Consider the following 26,933-nt stretch of genomic DNA (forward strand, 5'->3'; position numbering starts at 1 on the left):
AAAATTGATCCTCAGTTAATTCTCATCACATGTTTATTTGATGAGCATTAAAAAAAATAAAAAATTAGCTTGCTGAAACTGTCATCGCGTCAGCACAGGCTCTTGCCTAGCGAGAAATTTGAAGGTACTTGCATTGTTGGTTGCCAAAGACTTTGTAGGCTACAATGTAAACCTTTCAACATAGAATTACCTGTTTATTGATGCTCCTTTTGGGGTAGTTCAGTTGGGGGTTTCCAACTGATAATTACAGTCTTAACCTGACATTTTCCTAAAAAAAAACTTTAGTTACGTAATTTTACATACCCTTTGGCATCAAGAGATTTGCTAGGACAATAGAATGGCTTTGAAATCAGTCCACCCCAACACTCTGTGGTGAGATCTAGTGTGAATGAGGATGCTAATATAAAACTGCTAGGTTTATTTGAAACTCCAGTGATACAAAGAATCAATAAGTCCTTTAGTCCCAAAAATAAAAGAACACTATATTCACCTTAACAATTGGTATGAATTCCTTTGTTACTTTACAAAAAAATATATGTAAGATTATAGTTATTACAAATAGAACTATATCAATCATACTTATAAAAAAAAGACAAACTTAATGGAGCAGAGAAAACCAAGGTTCAGGCAGTAAATACTTAAACACCAGAGAAAAAATATTTCACAGTCTCGTTAACATATGGAAACAAATAAAATTAATGTACTCTGCAACAATTCCAAATCATTTCTGTTTCAAATATTGAAATTTAACATTCATGGTCTTGATACATGTGTCTAACCTGTTCAAGAAGATAAGCAACAAAATCGACTCCACAAGAAGGATATATTGGTTTAAGTACCAACAAGGACTAAATCACATACTTATGAAGTCCTGTGGTTAAGACCAGTTCACACTTGTATACCCGGGAACTCCGTCATACCACAGACCTTTTCCAAATTGACTGTGCTCACTCAACTCTATAACCTTGGTTAATATGGATATGTTTGATAACAAGAAAGTCAAGATAAACAGTGGAAATATATCGCTGTTCTACTCTACTTAAATATCAAGTGTCTGTTTTACCATTGTAACCCCATGCAACCAATTACCTATGTTTATAGACTACTTTCACCAGGCCACTGTCACATCAATAACAGTAAGCACACATTCAAATACTAGCACAATATATCTTCCCACAGATCAAGCTAAATAATGCTTATTATAAAAGCAATAACTTTCTTGACATTACAAAAAGAATCATAGAGATAATTACCAATACTGGCACAGTATATCTTCCTACAGATCAAGCTGAAACAACGCTCATTATAAAAGCAATAACTTTCTTGATATTACAAAAAGAAATCATAGAGATAATTACCAATAAGTGTAAACAAAAATGTTTTTCTTCCTCATCTTGATACAGTAAGCACACCATTATACCTGTTGTGGCAGAGACGATACAAAACTAAATTCCCTATGCAACAATGATTTCTTTGGCAAGAACTGCACCAATCATCACCACTAGCAACAGAACTGACGGAAGGGGACTTGGTGCACTACTGGCCTCTCCCACTTCAGCAATGATTCTGGCAGGGGCTCCACTTCCTCCACCAATCCTCACGGGGAGCACTGTAACCAAAGCTCCTTTGACTGGCAACTGCAACGGGAAAAAGAATTTGCTCAGTGACTCATAGTATTAAAAACTAAAATGATGAATGAAAAAACTCTATACTTCATTAACCATCACGAGCCTGAAGATGCTTTCTTTGTGGCAATTATCTTAGTCTGTCATCTCTTCTGATACTGTCAATAGACACAGAGAAAGGTACCTTGTCAAGATTAGCCATATTTTCAATGCCGTAGATGTTTTCCTTGTACAGTATCACATGGGATGGATATCTCACAGACTTTCCTACGTCCACTGATACGGTATCAATGCCAAATCCTACTACACCAGTTCTGTGGCCGTGCTTCTTGCCATGGTTGACTAGCCACTCAGCAGCACCTTTTCCGAGACCTGCAAAAACAAAATTGCCTGTCACTGGTAATCGGAACATTACAGCAAACTAAACTGCTGTTTCAGAGAGTATTATTCCATACCAACACACGAATGGAATAAGTTAAATATTTCTTTAAAATGGTATGAAAGAGGGCAGTTTCCTACCATAATTTTTTAAATATTTGCACTGGCAACATATCTTATGAGGACAAACATCTATCCTAAAGTAATGCGTCTTTTTTAATGCAGTGAAATAAACACAGCCTATACTACAACAAAACAACAGTACTGTATAAAAACAACAAAACAAACAAGTAATAAAGATTATATAAACAAGTAATAAAGATTACTATTTTATAAACAAGTAATAAAGATTACTATTTTATAAACAAGTAATAAAGATTACTAAATAAACAAGTGATTGTAAACAAGTAATAAAGATTACAGCTAATAAAGATTACTATTTTATAAACAAGTAATAAAGATTACTATTTTATAAACAAGTAATAAAGATTACTATTTTATAAACAAGTAATAAAGATTACTATTTTATAAACAAGTAATAAAGATTACTTTCTTATGACAGAGCTCCTTCAGTCTTTCTTATGACTGCTTTCTTCTTTACTGCATTCTGCCAGTAACTCTCATATATTGGCCATTCTTCCTTAAAAGGAAAGATAAAATTTTTTTGATGGGAGTTCTTTCAATAAATAGAATATAATAAATCCAAGTTACAATGTGACTCTGATATTTACGTAGAAGTCTTGAGTCGGTATGACAACAATGAAACTAGCAAGAGGTTCTCTTGTCATGCGCGAGAAGGAGCTATAAAGAGGTGCACCAAATCACTATCGTAAGAGAAACTATATAATACAGAAATAATTGGTAAAGCCCCCGGACCCAAGGCTCCTGCAACACTCCTAACCCAGCAGGAAAAACCCTCCCTGAACACAACTAGGAAATGTTCCTCTTGCCCACCAACGTCAGGTGCCCTTCTGACCAGGAGCCTGTACAAGCAAAAGTGAGCGTTAGTGGGTTCAGTTTTGGCCGCACAGGCCGACTGCGCAGGTATATAACTGAACGTTAGTGGAGGGCTTAACTGGTTTGCCTTATCTAGGTAATAAACTGACATTAAAACAAACATATCCTAAATAATCCTCTTGGTTTAAGTTTCAGCCAAACACTGGTTCTCACACCCACCTGGAGAGTTCTGATTATTATTGGAGTCAAGCCCCAAATACTCGCTAAGTCGATTGACCTTGGCGCCCCATCCTGTGCGGACGAGGATCAGGCTGCCGTCAGGGATTACTCCGTTGGCAGCCTCCCAGTCCTCGAGATCCTTGACTTTCACTTCGTAGTTCGGTAGGTCGGGCCTGATATTCTTCGAGACATCGATCACCACAGCTGGAACCCACCACAGTGATTTAGAGAGCAATGCTCATCCTTACTGCAAGTCTCATATATATATATATATATATATATATATATATATATATATATATATATATATATATATATATATATATATATATATATATATATATATTTATACACACACACACAAAAACTAACTGGACCTCATTTAAACAGGATGGTTTCTAAAAGAAATTTTATTTTATTCACAAAAGTTACAAGCTTTCAAGGACTAACTGTCCCCATATTCGGTAACAACTGGATGAGGTCCTGTTAGCCTTCGTATGAATGCACAGTACAGTTGTGCAAGTGATCCTGATATACATTACATATATGTATATATATATTACTTTCTTTGGTTTTTTTACAATATTACTACAGGATATGAAACAGAGGCCTTTTCACTGGGATGCCTGAGGAAGGCATATATATATATATATATATATATATATATATATATATATATATATATATATATATATATATATATATATATATATATATTATATATATATATATATATATATATATATATATATATATATATATAAACATATATAAACTATCAATAATCTCTGAAATATGACCCACCTGGTACTCTCCATAAACGTCTAGTAGGAATAGCTTCTACAGGCCAGCCATGCTCGGCAAAATGAACGGGAGCATCAAGATGCGTTCCAGAATGCTCCGAAGTACAGAAATCGGCCAATTCTACCCTGGAAAATTCGATTGAAGATCTCGTTTTAAATTAAAATTGTTTTCCCTTCTCGATTCAACATCATTAAATAGTATAATGACCAGTCTCATCTATTCGATGGCGGTATTGTATAATATATATTGCGTTTTAAATGTGACTTTCATTCTTCAATACTGCCCTAAAATGGAAGACTGCAATATTTGCAAAAATACAGAACTGAGAAAAATGGTAGATACTCCCTTGCCTTACTACTGATTTCGCAGATACTGCAAATGGGACCCCCTAAATACTTGTGGAAAGCACTGAAGAATCATTCTGAAACTGCAGTAACTTGTGAATTAGTTTTTCACGAGCGCAATAGGTGGCATATCTCAATTTCTAAAATTTTGCAGATACTGCAGTTTTTCATTTTAGGGCAGAATAGTCTCATCAACATGTGCAAGGAGCAGTTTCGTATCAACTACATTCCTCAGAGCATGACTTGACTTAGGTAAGCACAACACAAGTCAGATTTCATAAAAAAAAATTCAAGGTTTACTTGATAAACCTATTTCCAGGAATTGACTTACAAGCCTGAAGAAACGGATATTGGTGCTTTTAAAGGAATAAAAATTTTGAAATAAAAAAAAAATTATTACTGGTAATAAAGTCACAATGCTTAAAAAAGATCAGATTCCAAATAAATGAGTGATAAAAGATGTACCTCAACATTACCAGGATCTTCTGAAATAAGTTTCGTATGACCAATAAGAATACAATAACAGAAAGTCTCTTGAAGCGAAAGCAATTTTTAGGTTCTTGCCACGTTTGTTTCAACTGTCGTTAGACGTGAACATCTGGGATAAATTTAAGACCTGAAAACCTATATTCGAACTAACAAGTCCCTGCTTCTTTAATTTCTGGGCAGGAATGTGGTGGCAAAATACGATGACGATATCAGAATTATACTGAGAAGACATATACTGATTCCAGGTGGTATTAGTTAACAGAGGGGCATCAAAAAGATATATAAATATTCACAGACCTGTAATGCCAAGAAGATGCATTGCACCAGAAAAATACACATGTTTTTGGAGGGAATTTTATGCCATTTTCCAAAACGGCAACCGTGTCTACAGAATGGGGAAAGATTTTTACTCTACGATAGTGGGGTGGAAGACAGAATGTTGATTTCTGGTACGACTGCAAGGTTGCACGATCTACAAATACACAGGAATTGGGCATGCGATGGAACATTTAAGGTTTGTCCTGAAATCTATGATCAGTTCTATATACTCTACATGTCAACACGGGACATGCATGCGTTCCCACGAGTCTACGGTCTCCTTCCGAATAATAAGACTCTTGACACCTACTGTAGGTTTTTTTTTCAAAAGGTTAAAGATTTGCTCGAGTCCGTAAGACCTGGAAATCTAATGGTTGATTTTGAACAAGCTAGTTTTCTGAGTTTTTCTGACGATTTTCCATCTGAAAATGCAACGGGCCGTTTTTTTTTATTTCTGTAAAAATATTTACAGAAAGGTGACAGTTATTGGGGCTTAAGGTGCGATATCAAACTGACTGTGATTTTAACACAAAAGCAAAGTGCCTAATGGCACTTGCTTTCATCTCGCCCCCAGACACCATAGATGCATTTATAGAGCTGATGGATAACGATGACTTACCACAAGAACTTGTGGCATGTTTTGAAACGCATTGCCTTGGTGGGGAGAGAGGCAGGGAGCTCGTAGATCTATAGAGTTCCTCCTCCTATTTTTCCTATCGGTCTTTGGAATATGTATGCAAGAACCCTTATCAGCTGGCTAACACCAGCAACGGAGTAGTAGAAGGTTTCCATAATCTCCTGAGAAATGAAGAATCTCTTTCTAAAAAGAAGGCATTCGATGCAACAAGAGGAGAAACCCCAATCAAGAAAATATACAAAGATAAAATAAACGCAGAGGTTACGATTTAAATAAAAACGTTATTTGCGAGCAATTGCAATGAACTTGCATGATTTTTAGTTTTTCAGCTTTTTTACATTAACTTTTTAAAATAAAGTGTAAGGCCTTCATTATTTTTTATCGTTCTCTTCTTATGATGCTTTACGGCAAAATGTCCTTGCCGCAAAATATCCGCACGGAGAATAATTCTCCTTGTCTTACGGCGAATAGTCCTACGGCCAGTTTGTTAACGGCAAATTGTCCGGTCACCGACAATACTAGCCTTATCAGCCTAGGACAACAACAGCCTTGTCAGTCATCCTACACGTCACTTGACATAAAACAAAGGAGTAGCATTGGGAATTAAGAAACTGCAGTTCATTCATCCTTTCCCGAAAAAATATTTCTCCGCTTAATCTTGCTTGGGCTGCAATTACATCTCCCCAGCCACTCAAAGGATGTTACTGAAGAACAACATAACGTGAGCGATCTAGATCTGCGTCACAATGTTTATGAGCGTAAGCACATTCCGTGCAATGTTTTAATATACTTCAGGGCCTTTCTTTCTTTCTTGAAAGAGAGAGAGAGAGAGTAGGTCCTTACCAGAATCCTAGCTTGTCGTAACCTTTCTTTATCTGCTTGTGAACAAAAGGAGTGATTTTGCTTGATGTCGGGGCGTCTTTGTTGTACGTGTAGGATAATTCGATGAGTTCTGCCGCAGCCGTGGAAACTCCAAGCGCTGCTAACAGCAGCGAAACGAATCTCATTTTGATGATCTGAAATAATAATAATAATAATAATAATAATAATAATAATAATAATAATAATAATAATAATAATAATAATAATAATAAAGAAGTCTGAAGGTTTCACAATCTTATAATCATGTTTTAACATAACAATGTTTGGTACTTTTCCTCTAGTTTAACTGGTCGGCTTGAGTTTTGAGTTGGCTGTGTGAGTCATTAAACTGATTAAAATAAAAAAATGCACAAAAGTTAAAGCAATATGAAATATGGAAAGAGAAGGAAGAAGAAAAATGGCGTCCAATGAAAATATTGGAGATAAGTATAAAATAAAGTATAAGTGATGTGTGTGTGTTTTAAAAATATTTACAAATACAGTGTGTTTTAAAAGCAATTAAAAATGCAGGAGTCCTGAGACTGTCAATGCCTTTAAAAGGATCAAAAAATGTTTTAAATGGCGCATATATTAATCCAATTCGTCCATTAATGATCACCAGTGTGATTTCTCCACAATGGGGGAACACACCCCTCACATCTTTTATCATGTCTGGCCAGCCTCACTGAACGTCTTCAGAATCTATAAACAGCCTTGACATGTCTGAGTCAGTCAAAAGATTCTGGCTCGAGGATCTGCGCTCAAAGCATCTTAATCTTGACTCACATTACAGCTTCTTGCCTAATTCCCACACTCCTTCTGATCTATTCTCTCTATAAAAATCATACTATACACCTTTTATGGTATACTAGGTAACACTGAGCCCCAATAATTCTTACAGATGCCTCTCCCATCTTTACATTGAACATAACAATCATTCCATTTCTTTGGAACCTTTCCCTCGCCCAGATATACCTTACCAACCCTGGTCATCCAAGCGATCACTGTCACAACAACACTACATCAACTCATTTGTCATCCAATTAACTCACCTATTTTCCAACCTTTCGCAATTGACCTTTTTATGTCCCCAACAGCCATTAATACAAATATCCTGAAATTTATCTTCCTTATTCAACAGAACTTTAAAATACTCATTCGATTGAACCAAAACAGTATTCATTTTCGACAGCACCTCTCCATTTTCCTCGTTTGATATCCATTTATTCTTTAACTTCCCCTCTGCAGTTATCCCCGGGACAACAACCTATTATTCTCTTTGCAAAGGAATTTCCTTTACGTCTATCGTGCCACTAAACTTCAAAGAATTTTTTCTTCACTGTTCTTCATTCTACCCTTCTCTACTCGCAAACACTCCCTGCTGTTCCTATAACCCCGCAATTTTCCCATACACATTTTCGTAATCCTTGCAGACAGTGGGAACCATTTACAGCTGGCTGGACTGATAGGCAGTAGGTTTGAAGTAACCCATAACTCTCAGCCAGTACACACACACACACACACACACACACACACACACACACACACATATATATATATATATATATATATATATATATATATATATATATATATATATATATATATATATATATATATATATATATATATATACAGATGCCTCTCTTAGATAGCAATTTTCTCTTTGGGGACGATAGACATACTATTATAGGCAATCCATGGGATCTCACTTCTGTTTACCAAATAAATACAATTCTAGTGATCACTGGGTCAGATGTGGAATGGTTTGGAGATTCTTCTTTACGTTTTCGCGCTTACAAGAACTTTATTTTTGTAGTATCAATGTCATAGACCAATTTCGGATAACTCTTCTCTTCCGTATCATCTTTTACATTTATACCGAATGGTACTTCTCTATAACTTCCTTCTACTGTGGTTTACTCACTGCAAATATCATATAATTTCATTTATAATACTTCCGATATTTGCCGAATACCATTTATTACCTCCACCAACGAAACAAAGTAATGTTTCTCACCAAGTTTTCGCGCGCGCGTAAGCAAATATTTAGGGAAAATTTAAACTAAAAATGTGATAAATGATAACATCCAAGACCACACCCTGTACTCTATGTACCCCTTGGGAAGATCTGCACCTTGGCAAACTCCTACACTGGCCAAATCTTTGCATTCTTTGTGAACGCGTCAAACTTGGCAAGCCCTCCAACACTAGCCAAGTAAACATATCCCATTGTTTGCTTTGATTACCCTCTCACAAAGACATAAATGAAACGGCAGTGGAATACAATAGGAAATATTTCGCAAATTTGTTTAAGAGTCTGCAGGCGTTAACTAAATCGTTACAAAATTCCGTTTGTGTGAGTGTAAGAGAGAGAGAGAAAGTAATTGAAGCAACTTTATTTTTTTTTTACACTTTTCTGCTTCTTCATATCTCTCCTGTCACCTCACTTCACGATGCGTGTACCGTGAAATATTGACATAAAGTCTCCCGCCCTTACGGAGAGATAATATAGGACGTGTGAAGCATATACTCAGCAATAGACGAGCCCCTAATTCTTGGCAAGAAATTGTCACCAAAATAGATTGGGTAAAGCCTCCCGGCCAAGTTCACTAACCTATTCAGGAAGGCCCAGCTAAAGATTTCATCAACGTGCGGAACTTTGTAACAAAGTAGTTTATAAAACAATCCGGAAATAATTCGAGTTTTGAATCAGTGCTGATCAGTTTCAGAACTTGGGCTGCCTGTTTTTAAATTCCCTCAAATATAATTACATACTGTTCAGAACAGATATTATGAGACTATTACTTCATGATTATAATTGCAGGCGGAAGCGATACTGTTATCAAACTACGCTTGTTCAGTATTTTAGCAACCATCATCTTATAACGATAATCAAATTTTTTCCTCAGTTGGACACTGCTATTTTAACTAATCGTCAAACAAAATGACGGCGATTAACGTTGGGAATTCTTTCCATTAAAGATAGGAGAACATTATGATAACCCGATGGCAAGGCAATCCACACACATTGCAACCGAGACGCGTTACCAAAAAAAAAAAAAAAAAAAAAAAAAAAGTTCATTATATCCAGCGAACACCAACGTATTTAACCGTAGAGTTAAAAAGGAAATTTTCGTTCACGCCATTCGGACTATGACAACCGTTTGGGACCAAATTTTAACATCTGTTCATTTCAAATAGCGTCAGACGTTCACAAATCTTGTTCATTGCAACTCAATTATGCGTTAAATTCGTACTTAGGTTTTACACGTACCATTTTCCATAAGAAGATCGAGTGTCACGAAAAACTACGTGCATCAGGAATACTATGTGAAGCATGCTCATGTGTGTGTGTGTCTCTGTATTGACAAACAGAAATGAAAGTCATATCACAATTATCTAATTACTACCGTCTATGACATGGCTCCAATTGTCGCCGCTCAGCTCCCATGGAAATACGAACAATCGGGCGATTTTGCAAATCACTTCCTCCTCACAAGATACGAGACTTCTCAAGACACTTCCTCTCTCTAAGTAATGCAATTTTCCCAATAAAAAGTAATATTTAGTTTACGTTCTACATCAACTCGGCGGCAGCCTAACGCGTCAAATGATATAATTCACAGAAACCGATACAGTATTAACGGAAACTCACCCGAGATGCTGCATACAGCACCGGACTTCTGATCCCAAAACCAGTCGATGTCAAACTGCGCTTTGCACGCCTAGTCTATTCTTTGCCAGCTTCCTGTTATAGCAGCCCGCGGGTTCACTTCATTTGACTTATTCAACTCAACAACAATTCTACCTTTATCCGTCTGCAGGTTCACTTCATTTGAATGATTCAATTCAACAACAATCCTACCTTTATTTATAGGATGTACCGTAATCATGCCAATACCGTATATTGGTGTAAGATTATATGTTATATGAATGTAGGCTACTTGTCGTCACCCATGTAATTACATGCTCGCCAGAACACACACACACACACACACAAACATATAATCTTTTTCAGTCCTTGTTCCACATTTCATACGCCCACAATAATTCTCCTTCACAACAACAACCAATTTCCCTTGTCATTTTCATTCAACATGTACACACCACCTCCATAAAAGATAACTGATTAACGAATTCCTTGATGCATTTCAACTTTGGTAACCTTGTACTCTCATCTCTTCTATATCTATTGCATAAAGCCTCTTTTAAGTATGCACACACACACACACACATCTATATATATGGATGAAATACATGCAAATTTGTTATTACTTTACCTGCAATTGGGAGAGTTGATGGTGCAAGCATTAGGTGGTGAGAAACGTCCAGAAAAAGCAATATGTTATTGTTTGGAAGGGGAGTCCCCTTCCGTACAAATGGCAGGCAACTGTGTGCTTCTGGAGTTGTCTGTCTTTTCTGCCTTCGTCCTCTGCTTCCTTCTTGAGATTCACTGTGTTTCTTCCTCATTAAAAACTTGTCCAATGTTTGGTTTTGTCTGTGTTTTAAAATGTTCCTAAAGTGAAATGGTTTGCTACAGCTTTGTCATGGTGATATTTTTTCACAAAGCTTTCCGTTTCCCCCACATCTCTTTTATTTATGAACCAGGGACATCCTTCCTTCCATACATCTCCTCCGAAGACAATTTCTTAGCTGTTGTTTGTTGCTACTCCCTTTGAAGGTCCTGCAGTTCTTCTGTGGTGAGCTCTGTTTCCTGCTCCTCCACACAATCATCAGTGACTTCCAAACCCATGGACTTGCCCAGAGACACAGTATCTTTCACAACAGGCTCAGTTTAACTAGCATCTCCAGCCTTTTATGGGCCCATGATTTCATATAGTATTTGCATTTGAACTGCCAAAAATCACAAACAGACAGGAGACAGTTTAATAGAGATGTGCAATGAGTGAGACCCACGTAGACAAAACCCTTCCCTTAGTTTCCGCTGGGAACTGCACACACGACAGTTCTGATCCTGTGCATGTTTTAGCTGGCTGCCTTTGTCCAAACCTTAAACCGAACCAAAGTCCGCTAACAGGGATAATTTTATCCTTATATAAATCGTCCTCAAAACGAACAGTGTGTTAATGGAGATCTTCATTAACTGAGTTATGACTGTATACAGTATATGTATACTGTTAGGGTTGTAACATTTCTTTTATTTCCAATGGATTCCCTTTACAATAAGGAGAAATTTTTAAACCATGCCCGTTGTTCTTTTTTATTTTCAAATAAATGATTTGCATTGGATTATTTTATAGTAAACTGTTTTTTACAATAAGTAAAGAAAAGGTCACCCCCTTTCATTTTGTAAACTTTTAAAGTGAGAAGATAAGATAACAGTTTTTGAAATTGTTTTTGATTATCTTATTTTTTTCCTCTCTCACATACATAACTCTTGGTCTATGAAGTACCATATTACAAATCATAAGATTCTTGATGCCCAAATTATATTATAAGAGCAAATGGGAAAGTTATGGTAACAGGGTACTATGTTGACATATGGGAAAGTCTTGCAAGAACTAGAGCATTTCCGTTACTCTGGGAACATTCCGAAGCAGGATCTACAAAGAGTGACTGCAGGAAAAACACAAAAAAAAAAATGGAAAATGAATATGGGTCAACTACCACATATGGAAGTTTTATCAAGGATGTACAGTGGGTGAAAAATTGGGCACATCTCAACTTGGGGTGGGGGCATCTTTCTCCCACTCAAAGACCATGATCTTGATAAATTCTCAAGTCATCTCATTAAACCAAACTGATAAGCTATAGTAACAGCTATAGTTTATATCCAAAAAACAAAGTTTGTTCTTAACTAAGTACAATCTCTAAATCCCAGCTCTAGTTGCATGATGAATTTGCGTTTGGTTCATGAAGGAAAATGAATTACGTGATTTGCGTAACATTTCATTATAAAACACATAAACTTAAAATTTAGTCAAGACTCACAATCCCTTATCTGAAACCCTTGGGGCAGCTGTGTTTCGGTTTTTTGGGTTTTGGAACTGAAGTTTGCTCTGTAAATACACAAGCAAAGTTCATTTTCAACGAAAACATTCTGTGACACTCAAATATATATGTCATCAAAAAAACCATAATTTTCATATGTACTCATGAATCATCTGATTTTGTGTATCATGTGATCCTTACAATTTAGTCCCAACACATGCTTTTGTCACATATATCGTGTATAATGCGAGATGCATTTTCAGTAACTTGCACAAGGCTATGCTTCAGGTGCAAGTTTCTTTTTTGGTAGATTATACTAGGCTTGGCTTTCCATGCTTGTCTCAGTTTTGGTAAATACCACTGATAATGCATATTATATCTAATTTAGCTTTTAACAATTAAGAAGCCTAGAAGCAAAAGTCCATTAGGTTACATGTCAATCCTCATACATTCAACCAGGCTTACCAAACTGGAGGTTTGTCTAAGAATTCATTACTATTTCTTATAATTAACAACCATTTGCTATTGCGTGCAAAACACTGGCATACACAACAGCAAGTACTGACATAAATAACCGGATCGAGAAACAGCTGTTTGCCGACGTTAGTTACCACACATTTATTATTCATCCTTCAAGCAATGGAGAGGAAAGTGTCAAGAAAGTATACAACTAAATTCAAGTCGTAGCCGTGGCTGAAGATGAGAATAAAGTGCAGGCTACAAAATTCAGAAGAGACAAAAGCAGCATCCGAAATTGGTGAAATCACACCTTTACTTCATTTAATTTACTGTGTTTATAAATATAGTAAGTTGCATTTTTAAAACCCAGCTTTGATAATTTATGAAAAAATGTATCTCCAAATTATGTTTCATTTAGCAACTAATGGCAGTGATGATGTCAGTAACACATAACCAGCTGATGATTTTATGAATGCAAACATTACCAGAATGCAAATGGTGCATGGTCACTATGTTTGTAAATTATAATGTGATAATGATATGACAATAATGCATGATTTATTAACTGACTTTTACAAATTGATATCTGTCGGTGTAACAACCTAACTGGGCCCAATAGTATTCTCTCTCTCTCTCTCTTACACACACACACACACACACACACACAGGTTGAAAAGTAGGTTTTGGAAAGCCATATGAAACAAGGGCATATACAGTACATATTCTCACATGTAAATATTCTCACCAAGTGAGACTGTAAACGGCATTACATTTCACTGATCAATAACCTTACGATGACGTTCTACCTTCCACAAAATAATTTCAGTTTTTAGAGCTTTCAAGTTTTCAGAATTTCGGATAAAGGATTGTAAACATGTATAAGTCAAACACTATAATACCAGTGACTATATTCAACATTTTCTTTCCACTCAACATGGAAATTTCTTGAGAAAGTTTCAACACACTTTGTGAAATCAGACTGAATCTTCTTGATGACTCTAGAAGTTACATTGTAGTCATCACCTGGACAAAAAGAAATAGCAGTATTATCCCATCAACTCATGGGTGATGCACTATTCTAGGTCACTTACGCAGATAATGATCTCATATTACAGAGCCACAAAACCCAATTCATGGCTTGAGATACGGGCATGTCAAAATAAAACTAATCTAAACTGCTGGGTGTGTATTAAAAAGACTGTGTACAATAAAAAAAACTCATATTTTTCCTACTTTATCACTTCCCTGTGTAGATTCATACGAAATTCTGTTGACATCCATATCATATTTAATCCCTCATCATGATAAAAAATCCCTCTCCTTAAGTGTAAGTCCTATGAAAAAAGATCATATATGAAAAAGCCATCAGAATGCTTTCTGGACTAACATGAGACTATTATCCAAGGCAGTTATCTTGCTGAACTTCAAAACTTCATGAAAATATGACTGTAGAGTAACAACGAAAGCATGCTTCAGTTTAATATCTGAATGAAGTTTCATACCAGGTTCATGTAGAATTTACAGTTTCCCCTTCCAGAATAAAAATGTCAACCAGAGACAGTGCAATGTGTGAGACAGATGTTTACAGTGCAGTCTATTTCCATTTCAAAATCAATTACCTGCTTCCTCAGTGATGATGAGATTACAGTAAAACGGTATAAATTAAAACTTACTTAGGTATGCGTCAGAAGGTACAGTGAGGCAGAGGTACTGCAATGCTGAGCTGCTTGCTAATTGTGGGAGTTCCTCTACGATAATCCTCGAGGAAAAATCATTATCAGTCAGTCTTAAAATCTGAAGTTCTGGTAAAGTTTTCATGACATCTACAAAAATCCTCAGGTTTTCCTGAATAACCATGTTTAACTTGCAATTTTGTAGTTCCAATACCACAACCTGTAAAAATGGCAACAACCAAAGGCAATTAGCAATCACTGATGGGCAATTATTTTCACACAACAGAATTGTTAAAAAAAGTTAAGTATACCTTAGTTTAACCAGACCACTGAGCTGATTAACAGCTCTCCTAGGGCTGGCCCGAAGGATTAGGCTTATTTTACATGGCTAAGAACCAACTGGTTACCTAGCAACGGGACCTACAGCTTATTGTGGAATCCGAACCACATTGTACCGAGAAATTAATTTCTATCACCAGAAATAAATTCCTCTAATTCTTCATTGGCTGGCCGGAGAATCGAACGCAGGCCCACCAGAGTGCTAGCCGAGAACAATATTGACCAGTCCAATGAGGAACTACAACAGAATTGAGAGAGAGAGAGAGAGAGAGAGAGAGAGAGAGAGAGAGAGAGAGAGAGAGAGAGAGAGAGAAATTTCTCACCAAAATCATATCACAACCAAAATGAAGTAATCAGCTCTCAGCAAGATGAAATTTTAGTCTTTCTGATTCAAGATATTCAATATAACTGCAAACATTTTGATTGAGCACACTAACATAACAAAACATTTTTCCATGTGAATACAATAATATAACAGTTTGAACATGGTGAAAAATAAAGACAACCAAGTACCATACCTTTGATAATTTCTTGCAAAGGATGCAGAGTGAGGCTGTATTCACTGGAAGATTAAATGAGTTCTCACTGAGGTCTAACTGTAACAGGGACTCTGTATGATGTGACTTAGCCAACAGTTCCAAATCTGTATGTGTGATACAGCAACCAACAAGTTTCAAGTACTTCAGTCCTGTCTTAAGACTGCAGAGAGGCTCCAGTTTACCTACAAAAAAGGTTATCAGATAATATATAAGTGATTTCAAGCATTATTATCAATATTTTACGAACATACTACCGTACAATCTCTCAGGGTGGAAGGACTGAGCATCAGACTCATTTTTGGCTCTTTGACAACGAAGGAAGCCAAAATTGGGTACAAAAGCATATCACTATGATAATGATCTCATAATACTTCCAACAATATCTTATTTTTGTAAATCGATATTGTACTTCAGAACGGTTTAATCAACATGCAAACATACAGATCTTTATAAATCTAGTATAAAGTATACTGTAAATATATAGATTATCATCAGTATAAAATGCAATGTCAATCATCAGTCTATATGATGGAAGGTGACTGGAATGTGGTATCAAATATAAAGAACCATCATTTTCCATAGCATTTGATCTGCCACTAAATTGTCTGCACAACTAGAAAGTGATTATTGTTCTTAAATCCTCAGAAATATTACTCTTTCCCATAAACATCTGATAAGCCAATCAAAAGTGACTGCCTTTGTTACAATAGTAATTCTAATATGCAGCAAAAGTGGCTGCCTTTGATAAAAAAGGAAGTTAAACTTGGCATAAGAATGACCTCATTTGGATATATCCTTCCAGTTTATTCTATAAGAAATTGGTGTTATGGTTAAAACAAACTAAAATATTTGGGTAAGAATGATGTAAATCAGTAAAATGAACACTAAAGACCACTCAAAACTAAACACCAGCACAATGCTCACAAAGGGAGCAAATTGGAACAGACTTTATGTGTTAACAGTAAGAGATAAATATCAAATTTGCAACATATATCAAAATACTGGAGTCATTAAATACCACAGTAACATTTGTTTAAATTATAAATGCACTTTTTGCAGGATTTCTATAATTATCTGTAAGGACTCAACTGCCAAGTCAATGACAGATACCTGTAAGCTTGAAGAGCAAGAAATATTCTGGGCAGCATTTAGAGGCAGTTACATGAAATAAGAAATGTCTATATAGTATGAGAAAAAAAGAGGACCTTTTCCAGTTCTACATCTCGAGATATTTTTTTGAGAATTTAACCATCTTTAATGACTAACCAAAACAAAACAATGATCCTTACCAGTAAGTCGTATTCCAGACAAGTTAAGCTGGCATAAATTTGACAGAAGAGGAATGAACTGTAAGGAGTCAAATCCATGACTGTAAGCCAAACTGAGGCCAACTAAAGTTTCAGACATGAGACCGAGACTGTTGGCTGCATCGTTTGTAACTTCACATAACTCTAGTTCTAAATATTCTGTGGCATTCTGTAAACAAAGAAAAAATAACTATTTTAAAAACTGAATAAACCAATAGAGAAATTTATACACACAGCAAGCAGATCCTAAGATGTTATAGGATTAACAAAAATGGGATGAAAACTGCATTTTCTGGCATTCTGACACAGTATTTTATGGGTTAAAAAACTCAAATTTACTAAGAAAATACATATGAAAAATGGTAACATGTAATCTGGATGAGGTATCTTCTAGCATTAACACTTTAAATAACTACCAATGAAAGAACTCCAAAGGCCCAAAGAGTGATCATTTCCATGCACTGTGCTATTGTCATGTTTTCATAGTTAATATTCATTGGTACCGAGAAAAAAAGGACTTCACCTTGTTCATACAAGAATACTAATGAGCTCAAGTGCTTACTCAACTTGTAATCTTTTAATAATACAGTAGTCAGTACCAGAAGACAAACCTACATCATATATAGTAAAACTAACTCAGTTTAGCAGTAGTATTCATGATTCACACTCTAGTATTCTGTCCTTTTGAACTAGAACTGAATTGGGAAGAAACTTAACATTCCATCTGATCACTGTGAAGAAACATCATTATATGATCACTGAATGCTGATAATGCACTGCACTGCACTGTACTGGAAATGTGCATGTCTCATCCTAAACATGTTTCTTTACTGACATTCTGTGCTGATCTGAAATCTGCCTGTGATTTGTTGAAGGACTACATTATATAATGGTTTTCATTTAAATCTAATTTATTTTGAATATTGTTCTAGGCAGTCATCTTTTTCAGCCCTACCTTCCTTGGCAGTTTGTATGGCATCCAGCCTGTAGACAAATTACTGACTCCTGATAATGTGCACAGGATTCATAAGATCACAACTGCAGACTAATCTCAAGAATAGGTTTACTGTGAAACAATTAAATTCTTACATTTTTTGCCAACAGACGAATAATGGGAATGATATCTTTGGAAAATGCTGACAAAATATTCAAGTTTCGAAACTTCACCACCAAGCCCGCTCCATGGTGCAGACTTAATGTACAGACAACTCCCAACAGATTCAGCATATCTTTATCGAGTTCAACCTTACGAACATCTATCACAAATTCACCTGAAATGATGAATGCAAATTTAGTTTATCAGAATATCCATCTACTACAAAACCACCTAAAACTACAACATAATGAAGTACAGTGAACATATGCATTATCAAAGTGCAAATGCAACTGGTCAGCAGGTATGCAACAAAAGTCTTACTATATTGTCAGAAACAAATAATTTTTTCATACAAACCCACACTACAAAATGGTCCAATTCTTACAGTCAACATAACTCCAGATGTTGTCTTTTGTTCAACATAACTCCAGATACTATCTTTTGTTTACTGGATGCACCAATGGCTAATTTAGAAAAATTATCAAAAATTATTTATCAACTTTTCAAAAACTTCAATGTTCAAATAAAAACATCCTAAAGTATTACTGCTCACAAAAAAGTTTTGGAGAGGTTTGTATACAGTTGTGTACACTGCTTTGAACAACAAATGATGGATTGGTGAGAATGACTGGAAAACTTTTGTAAAGAGCCGGAAATGAGCTCCTAATCCCTTTTAGTTAGAAACTGGTAATTTTACTTTCATAACCATACAAACACAGTATATCAATGTTTTCCTGATATGTAAACAGAAATAAAATAAAGGCTGTTATCATGGGAGGGTGACCAAAATCACAATTTCCAATTAAAAGTGATTAGATCACATTAAGTTTGCAATAATTTATTGCTCACATTGATGAAATACCAAATTCACTTTACCTTACAAATTACGTAGACCCTACCAAGGTGAATTATATATCAAGGTATATTTCTTATATGAAGAAGTACTTTCAATGACAAAATCAGTTTTCTACTATAACAGTTTACAGCTATTCCAAAATTAACAATTACTTTTTCTTTTGTTATTTTCTCACACTACAGTATATATAACAGCACAAAATTCAATGAAAATATAAGGGTTTGTAGTATAACTACAGAAGCAAAATTTTTTGCCAAGGAAAATACTTTAGGAGGAAACTTTTTTTACATAAGTTATGAAAAATTTGCATTTTAAAATATTAAAACTGATTTAAAATGTACATTACACAAACTTAAAAACTGAACTTGTTTGGTGTTGTATGGAGAGAATTTTAGACATTATTGTTGTATAATGACATGTGAAATTTGAAGCAAATTCCTTTGATGGTAAGTTCAGAGTGCCAATATAAGTTATAATTGAGCCTTAAGGAACCGGTGCAGGAAAAGAAAAGTACAGTCATCAGGCAGCTCTGGGCTGACCCCTTCTTCTTGTGGTTATTGCTGTCTTTTAAGGCAGAAAATCCTGGACACCTGATCGAGTAACTCCCAGGAGGAGGCCCCATCTTCCAGGGCTACAGCCAACTTTGAGTCATCCTTATTTGTGAACTCACCAGGACTATGGGGTCCTTGGTTTTATCGAACCTTTTGTGAACTCACCAGGACTATGGGGTCCTTGGTTTTATCGAACCTTTTTCTTTTAACACAATTCTTCATTGGACTGGTCGGTACCGTTCTTGGCTAGCACTCTGCAGGGCCCGCGTTTGAATCTCTGGCCAGCCAATGAAGAATTAGAGGAATTTATTTCTGGTGATACAAATTAATTTCTCGGTATAATGTGGTCCGGATTCCACAATAAGCTGTAGGTCCCATTGCTAGGTAACCAATTGGTTCTTAGCCATGTAAAAAAAAATAAGTCTAATCCTTTGGGCCAGCCCTAGGAGAGCTGTTAATCAGCTCAGTGGTCTGGTTAAACTAAGCTATACTTAACTTTTCTTTTAACAAAAACCTTTTCCTTTTCACAAGTATGGCAAGCATTCTGGGAGTGGTTATGTAGAGAATAGTGGGCTTTCTGTCCAGGGTTGTGGGCATAGCACTAAATTCTAATGTAAACATGAATGTCTTTTCTTGAAACTCTTCAATGAATCCCAGGAAGGTGTTAAAGCGAAGGTGTTGTACAATGGCGAGGGAAAACAGCTTTGAGACAGTCTCTTATCAGCTAACTCGTACTGTTCCTTGCAGAAATTTGATGTCAAAGACAGTTATCTGCTTTGGCTCATGTCCTGGGCATCTAGAAGGCTGAGAAACAGCTTACCGAGTAAAGAGGAAAAAAGACAATAGAAACAGAAGAGATTATGTCAAAAAGAAGCTCCCTGGGGCAGCATGATGCTCAAATGATGAAATGACAAAACTCATTCTTTCAAGAATGACCCTTTCACTAGGCTAATGGGTTATTTGGCAAGTGATATGCCTAAGTTAAGTAGCAAGAGGTTTGTTTATTGTAAGATCATATTTCTCACAAATTAATTGATCATGAACAGGTAACCTTGAGGTTCTTACACTTGTGGTAATCAGATGAGCTGTTTGGTTTGTATGCCTTCATTACTTGATCTTCTAACTTATTGAGACACAATCTGTCCCACAAAGAACCACTGTATCCAGACAAATCCAGTTTTGATAGTATATACTTCTCTTCTGTCTTCATACCATCAAACCTATAGTAAGAGAGAAAATGCATTATTCCTTGTCATTATTGTTATGAACACATGTGCTATTTTTGTGTAACATGCATGAAATAGAAGGAGTAAACAAAATTTTTTCAAACAAGTGTATTACTTCACAAATACCTTTATTGGGGGTCTATGCAATGACTAATTATTCAATCTCGATTAAAAACTAAAAAAAAAAAACAGTATTTACAAGTATATACAAGTAAACAAATTACAAGTGAGACAGCTAATACCGAAAATAATACCTTGAGAGATACGTGTGAAACACTAGGAGGGAGAAATGATATAAAAACCGATTTAAGTCTTCTTGAAGCTCAGTTATGGTCCAGCACCTTCTGCTTGTGCTAGTGAAAGGATTACGCCATCTGGGCATGAGGTCTCGCACAATCATCTCTTTGAAAGGCCAGTTGTTCATGATCGCTACCAGTGACAATGTTGCAGCATGGTGTGGTTTACAATTTGTTCTGTTCCCTGAAATGAAAGCAATATATTAGCTGCTGTCAACTTATGGTTATGAGTATGTTTATAGCATTTTTCATAGGTACAATAACCTTAAGTCTTTTATAAAGGAGTATTTTTGGAGCAAGCTGGTTTGTGTGTTTTGAATGCCTTCCAGCACGTCTGCTCCACCTACAGACCCAGTCCCTCTACTGGAAGAAAATGGTCTGTCAAGTACGTCTACCAGTCTGAGCAGACCTGTTGACTTTGCTTTTCAGAAATTCAGGAGGGCTACCATTCTGCTGGATCCATCGGTGTTTATCACTCATTTCTATCTAGCAAAGCTACTTCTTTTAAGACTACCTCTCTTTGGTCTCACATAAGCCAAGATATTCCCCATGAACAATAGATTGCCTAAATACTCTTCAGATAACAAGCATATGCAGTCCACCCAAATCTACACATATACAAGCACAAGTTTTAGAAGTTTTGTGTCTCCTGATCAGTCGCAGCTTCTTCACTCACTATGTCAGTGCTCCCCTTCACACCTGATGAGACCAGCGGTTGACGTACATACAGTGCACTACCCATGATGGGTGTTACACTTACTATCAGCCATTTACACACCAGCCACCTTTCATACTGATAATGCATGGGAAGTGGAGAGTGCCTCTCTTGACCAATCAGCTCTCTTTTCAACCGCCATCAGCCTTGTACCATTTCTGCTTTGACTCAGGAGCTCTTGTCACCTCACCTTCTGCTGTGGGAATGCCCAGCACACATACGACTATTAATACTTCTTCAATAGTTTGTGCTGATACCACTAGCAGACCCTCTACTATCAATTCAAGCTGCCCCAACAGAGAAAGATTGGTATTTTATTTAGCAGAGACTGCAGTGACTCATCAAGACTTTCTAAAGATGCACAAATATGTGACATATTATTCTCCTCTTTTCATGATACTTTTCTTGTAGTTGCCAAATTATAGAGACAACCTCTGTCACTGATCTCTATGGCCTGAAGACAAACTGACAACTGTTGATTTTAATCATCTATATTAACTTCTCAACTGCACAATACTCCTATATAAAAGACTAATGTTTGCATTCTTAAAGGAACAATTAACACTTAAGCTCTAGAAACCATATGCTATACACAAAAATTTAATTACATATCCTATACAGTATCATTTACATATTATTTTATACTACAGTATTCATTCATGTCATCGGAATCAGATAATTACAGTTTGGTGATGAAAGGCAATCACAAAACTGACTTGTTTAACAAGCAACATGTATGTCTATGATCCATTAGTCAGAAGTTGCCCAGAAGCCAAGTATACCTCCTTTCCCCTGACACACAGGAACTCATATTACAAAGTGGGGCTGTTAAGTTGATTTACCAGAATAATGATGCCTGGAAATAAGACCTATACAATCACACCACCAATGCCTTCACTGAGGCTTGTCAAAATCAAAGCAGAACAAAAAATACACTATATTCTTAGAAAATATTTTGCTTCATTACGTTACTACATTAATTACTATTCTGTAAGACACTGAACTTACATGCATTAAACTGTTTTTGAGCAACAGCATGAAGCATTGCTGGAAACAGCATTGGAGGAAGATAAGGAAGCAATCGACTAGCAGTTCCATAATCCTCCAAGATCTTACAAGCAGAAAGGTATTTCAAACTCAAAAAATCATCAGATGCGTCGCTCCTGTTTGTCTGAATTTTGCTTTTTCCCTGTGGTACATCCTGCAAAATAAAAATGAAACATTATTAATATTTTCAACAAATTTCCTCATGGGATTTGCTTACACCAATCCATACAACTTTGATCTCAAGGATAAACACCAATGTCTTCTGTATGTAAACCTTCAATCTTCAGAAATACTTTATGTGGGCATGTAAAGATAACCAAAATATCAGTAGCCCCTCTACTTATCAGATGCATTGGGGGTCTGGCCTTTATAGTGATGTCTGAACTAAATGAAGAGATATTTTTAGCCAGGTATAAAGCTGGTCTACAGTAATGCCACATCTTTTATAATAACTGTGTCTGTGTGCTTTTATGTAACAGTAGTTTAGCTAAATAAATGCAACCTGGTGAATAATGGAGGCTTGAACTGCAGCTTGAGAATTTTGTTTATTATCATTAGGGGTTATATAAAGAAATAATGAATAATGACTATTATCAAAATGATTTTGGAGATGTGGCCTGCGGGTAATGACACCAATATGCAACAGAAACAATAAATATATTCAACAGTAATAAAAGTAATTTTGTTTCTGAAAACTGCTGAACGCTGCAGTTTTTAATTTTTCATTATTTTGTTGTCTTGACTTATTAACATATTTCATGAAATTGAAAGTGAACATTTTTGTGACATCAGTGATGAGCCTTTTGACTTTCACTTTTGTTTTGTTTTGTTAGAGAATGGCATGATAAGGATCGAGTCAGCTCATGGTACCACAAAGGGGATGTATTTAAGAGTATATTTTAATAAAAAAAAATGAGTAGAGCCCATAATACATGTATATACTATATAATTTGAGGATTCCTAAACTGTCTACTCTTTAATTTACTAAATTACAATAAACGTCCCAAGACGCAACACTTGGTTGAAATACTTTAACTGGGAAGGGCTTAATTATTTTTTCTTGACTTTGTACATCACATTTTAAATCCTGCGAAAATACATTAAATATGAGAAAAGTCATTGTTATGGCACCCACTTTGTCAGCTGGAGTGTAGTGATGAGGAATCAGGTAATCCAGAATATGGTAAAGACAGCCTGACAACATCTTGCATGGACTCCAACTGTATAACTCTCCAGGCCATATACACAAATACTGTGTCACATCTGAAAACAAAGAAATGTGAACCATTTAATGCTCCTATTGTCATTTTAACTAATGTTTCCAGTTTAATATGCTGTAAATTATAAATACAGCAAGTTCGGAACTGAATTGTAATGTACAGTTCAGTCTTCTCTGCCATATGTGTAACTTTATTTGTATGTGAATGATAAGGTATTGAATACAAAATAATCCAAGAATTTACATATTTTAATTTTCAAATTTTGTCTGTCTCCAAACATCCAACATCTGGTCTCGTTCATTCCAGCTAATTATGTAACATCTTTGTTTGCAATTCCTATACATATCAATTAAAATTCCTTCTAACACACAGTAGGGATGGTGAGGAAGCTACCTACCCATGAGTATATAAAGTCTCTAATTTAGATGAAAAAACTGAGAATCTTTAAGCTTTAAATAAAGTAAGAAAGTCTCATTCAAATGTTAATGGAATACAGAAAACGGATGAGACGATCATTAAATCCTCGTTTTAGAGGTTAGAATCCTACAATAGCACGTTATATCGGCCTCAGTGGCGAGAGATAAGTGCTTAGGTTAGTGAAAGCCCAGAAAGCGATGAATATTAGGGTAGCCTATAATATATGAAAAGAAAAACTTTCTTTTACAGACACGTGCATCAAGAAGCTCTTAGCATTTATGGTGATTTTTGGAAAATCAACCTGATTTTTTTTTTTTTTTTATCATTGCTGTTGGAGTTGCACCCTGTTTTCCTAAAACTTCCTGCTTGCCACAGAGGTCCCCCACAATTGGTAAATATAGTGGGCTGTCGAAACAAAAAACGAATGGTTGGCACAACAAAATTAATGGCCAGAATTTCTTAAAACGAGAGACATTCTTATCCGAAGCAATCAGAAAAAATGTTTGCCATTCGGCAATGAGCTACAAGTATCATAACATCGCCAAATTTTTCATTTTTAACTCGTCTTAAATATTATGTACTGACTTACTTTTAACACAAACTCAAAGTTAGGATGTCAAATGGTTCCCTAATTCCCATTTCAGCTATTCCTCGATCTAGTTTTGTTGACACTTCGATCAAGATCAGGTTCAAGGTTGAGGCGTGACCTCTGTAACGGCGCCTCTCAGTTGCTCGTTGGTGTTTTCCTACTTCTGATTTTTCCATTTGGTTGTTGTTCCTCATCATCGTTAGTAGCTGTATAAGTAGTAATGGTAGTAATAATCTTATTCTGAAACGGTTCCCCGGCTCGGGTCTTGTTTGCTTTTGCGCTAGAATGAGTTTACTTTCTCCAAGGAACCATTTCCGCTTGATGAATTCCTTACGGTTCTCAATTTCCTCTCTACTATAGACAGATGTGTGAGAAGTAAAACATTAGCCTTCAGTTTATATTTAATCGGCAATTAGCTTATCTCTATCTTTATCCAACTCTGTTCTTAAATTCATACCACGTCGACCAGTGAAATAAAAAAATGCTCCATAGTTTCATTTACCTCTTCACAATGTCTACATTTCATAAACCAAGACTGCACGTAACATTTATAACAGCAGGGATATGACTTCGCAATGACTAGTGAAGTAAGACGCATCTTTTACTCTTTGTGAGATTTTTAAATTTTACCTGTAATTTTCTGACAATTTTAGCACATTATATTATGTAAGTCACAATAGTAATCTGTTCCTTGCTTTTGCACACAGACGTAGGCCTAGTCTTGCAAGGGCTTCCTTCCACTGTCATTTTTTCGTCTCAGGTTATCGTCCTGCTTTATACAGTGTTTCACTGGCATATCCCTTGTTATAACCACATCATGTCTTCATCTTTCTACTCTTGCTCTAGAATCATTTTTCTTTACAAAGGCACCAAACATCTTTGTATTATCCTCTAAATATTACTTCTGCATTAAGTCCATCTAATTTGGTGTTTCACGACAAGGATTAAAATTGCGAAAATATGAACCTAAGGCAAATGAATAGTACGATGAAAGCAAAGGAAGAAAAACAAGGACGCAAAGAAAGAACAAATTATTAAAGAAGGGAAAATTCGAACCCCAGTGAGACGAAGTCGAAGGTGAAGAAGAAAGAGAAGAAGATAAAGGCGGAGAAGAATTAAGCAAGGACAGATAGTCTGAGGCACATCAGGTGGATGATAAAAAAAAAAAAAAACAATCAACAAAGAAGGTGGTAAAAACATGAGTGGGATAAAAAGATATTTATAAAAAAGAGAGTTAACCGAATAACTATGTTCTTAGGCAGGAGCCTGGAAACTCTCTCTCTCTCTCCCTACCACACACACACACACACACACACACACACACACACACACACACACACATATATATATATATATATATATATATATATATATATATATATATATATATTTTTTTTTCATAACCGCCTCATGATATTTTTATATCAATTTACTTTACACCTGCTACTGGTTACCTCTGTATCGCAAACTCTATACACCGCCCGAGAGAGAGAGAGAGAGAGAGAGAGAGAGAGAGAGAGAGAGAGAGAGAGAGAGAGAGAGTTTCTGAGAAAAGTGAGAGTCACGCATGACGTGAAGGGATAGGGTACTAGACCCATAATTCCATTAACATCACACGCAACAGCAGGATAAACATTCCAAGATGGGGATCTGAGGAAAAACAAGTTTATAATGGTCATTCTGCTTAAGAGAATGATAAGCAAGTGTTAACAATCCTAAATTGATCAGAGAAATAAACAAGGAAAGACGCATACATACACACATCAAGACGAAACTTCCATAGGCCTACACCTCTCTCTCCCTGGGGTAAAATCACCTCCAAAACACCCATTCGCTCTGCTTAGTCAAATTACATTCTATAAGCTTTCCTTATTCCAGTTTAATCTGCATTTCATTTTTACTTGATCTCACTCAAGTATTATCAGCTCCTAATCTCCAGTAATTCCTCTTCTCATCTTTAACGTTCATCCAAAAATAATATTAGTTCACTGATCTCTACTGACAACAATGATTTCC

The 26,933-nt window shown here is 35.9% G+C and overlaps 2 protein-coding genes across 4 annotated transcripts; both read right to left on the reverse strand.

The window, feature by feature from the left end:
• Window positions 1-403: 403 nt before the first annotated feature.
• Window positions 404-12,238, reverse strand: LOC136850849 (isatin hydrolase-like). 3 transcript variants are annotated; one of them, XM_067124878.1, is made up of 6 exons: window positions 10,916-12,238; window positions 6,615-6,787; window positions 3,984-4,108; window positions 3,180-3,383; window positions 1,810-1,997; window positions 404-1,637 (listed from the first exon to the last, which is right to left on the reverse strand). In XM_067124878.1, the coding sequence occupies exons 2-6, from the start codon at window positions 6,776-6,778 to the stop codon at window positions 1,455-1,457; spliced, it is 864 nt and encodes a 287-aa protein (XP_066980979.1). In that variant the 5' UTR covers window positions 6,779-6,787; window positions 10,916-12,238; the 3' UTR covers window positions 404-1,454. The 3 variants fall into 3 exon arrangements, with proteins under 3 accessions (XP_066980979.1, XP_066980977.1, XP_066980978.1); XM_067124876.1 differs by lacking the exon at window positions 10,916-12,238 and adding an exon at window positions 10,291-10,472; XM_067124877.1 differs by lacking the exon at window positions 10,916-12,238 and adding an exon at window positions 10,046-10,264.
• A 294-nt stretch (window positions 12,239-12,532) lies between these two features.
• LOC136850848 (leucine-rich repeat-containing protein 14-like) lies at window positions 12,533-25,267 on the reverse strand. Its single transcript, XM_067124875.1, has 10 exons — window positions 24,918-25,267; window positions 23,827-23,954; window positions 22,653-22,845; window positions 20,888-21,113; window positions 20,473-20,627; window positions 17,994-18,175; window positions 16,887-17,073; window positions 15,577-15,779; window positions 14,720-14,939; window positions 12,533-14,069 (listed from the first exon to the last, which is right to left on the reverse strand). The coding sequence occupies exons 2-10, from the start codon at window positions 23,893-23,895 to the stop codon at window positions 13,930-13,932; spliced, it is 1,575 nt and encodes a 524-aa protein (XP_066980976.1). The 5' UTR covers window positions 23,896-23,954; window positions 24,918-25,267; the 3' UTR covers window positions 12,533-13,929.
• Between the last annotated feature and the right edge of the window lie 1,666 nt (window positions 25,268-26,933).

The sequence above is a fragment of the Macrobrachium rosenbergii genome, chromosome 22 (genome assembly GCF_040412425.1).
Source record: "Macrobrachium rosenbergii isolate ZJJX-2024 chromosome 22, ASM4041242v1, whole genome shotgun sequence".
Lineage (NCBI taxonomy): Eukaryota > Metazoa > Arthropoda > Malacostraca > Decapoda > Palaemonidae > Macrobrachium > Macrobrachium rosenbergii.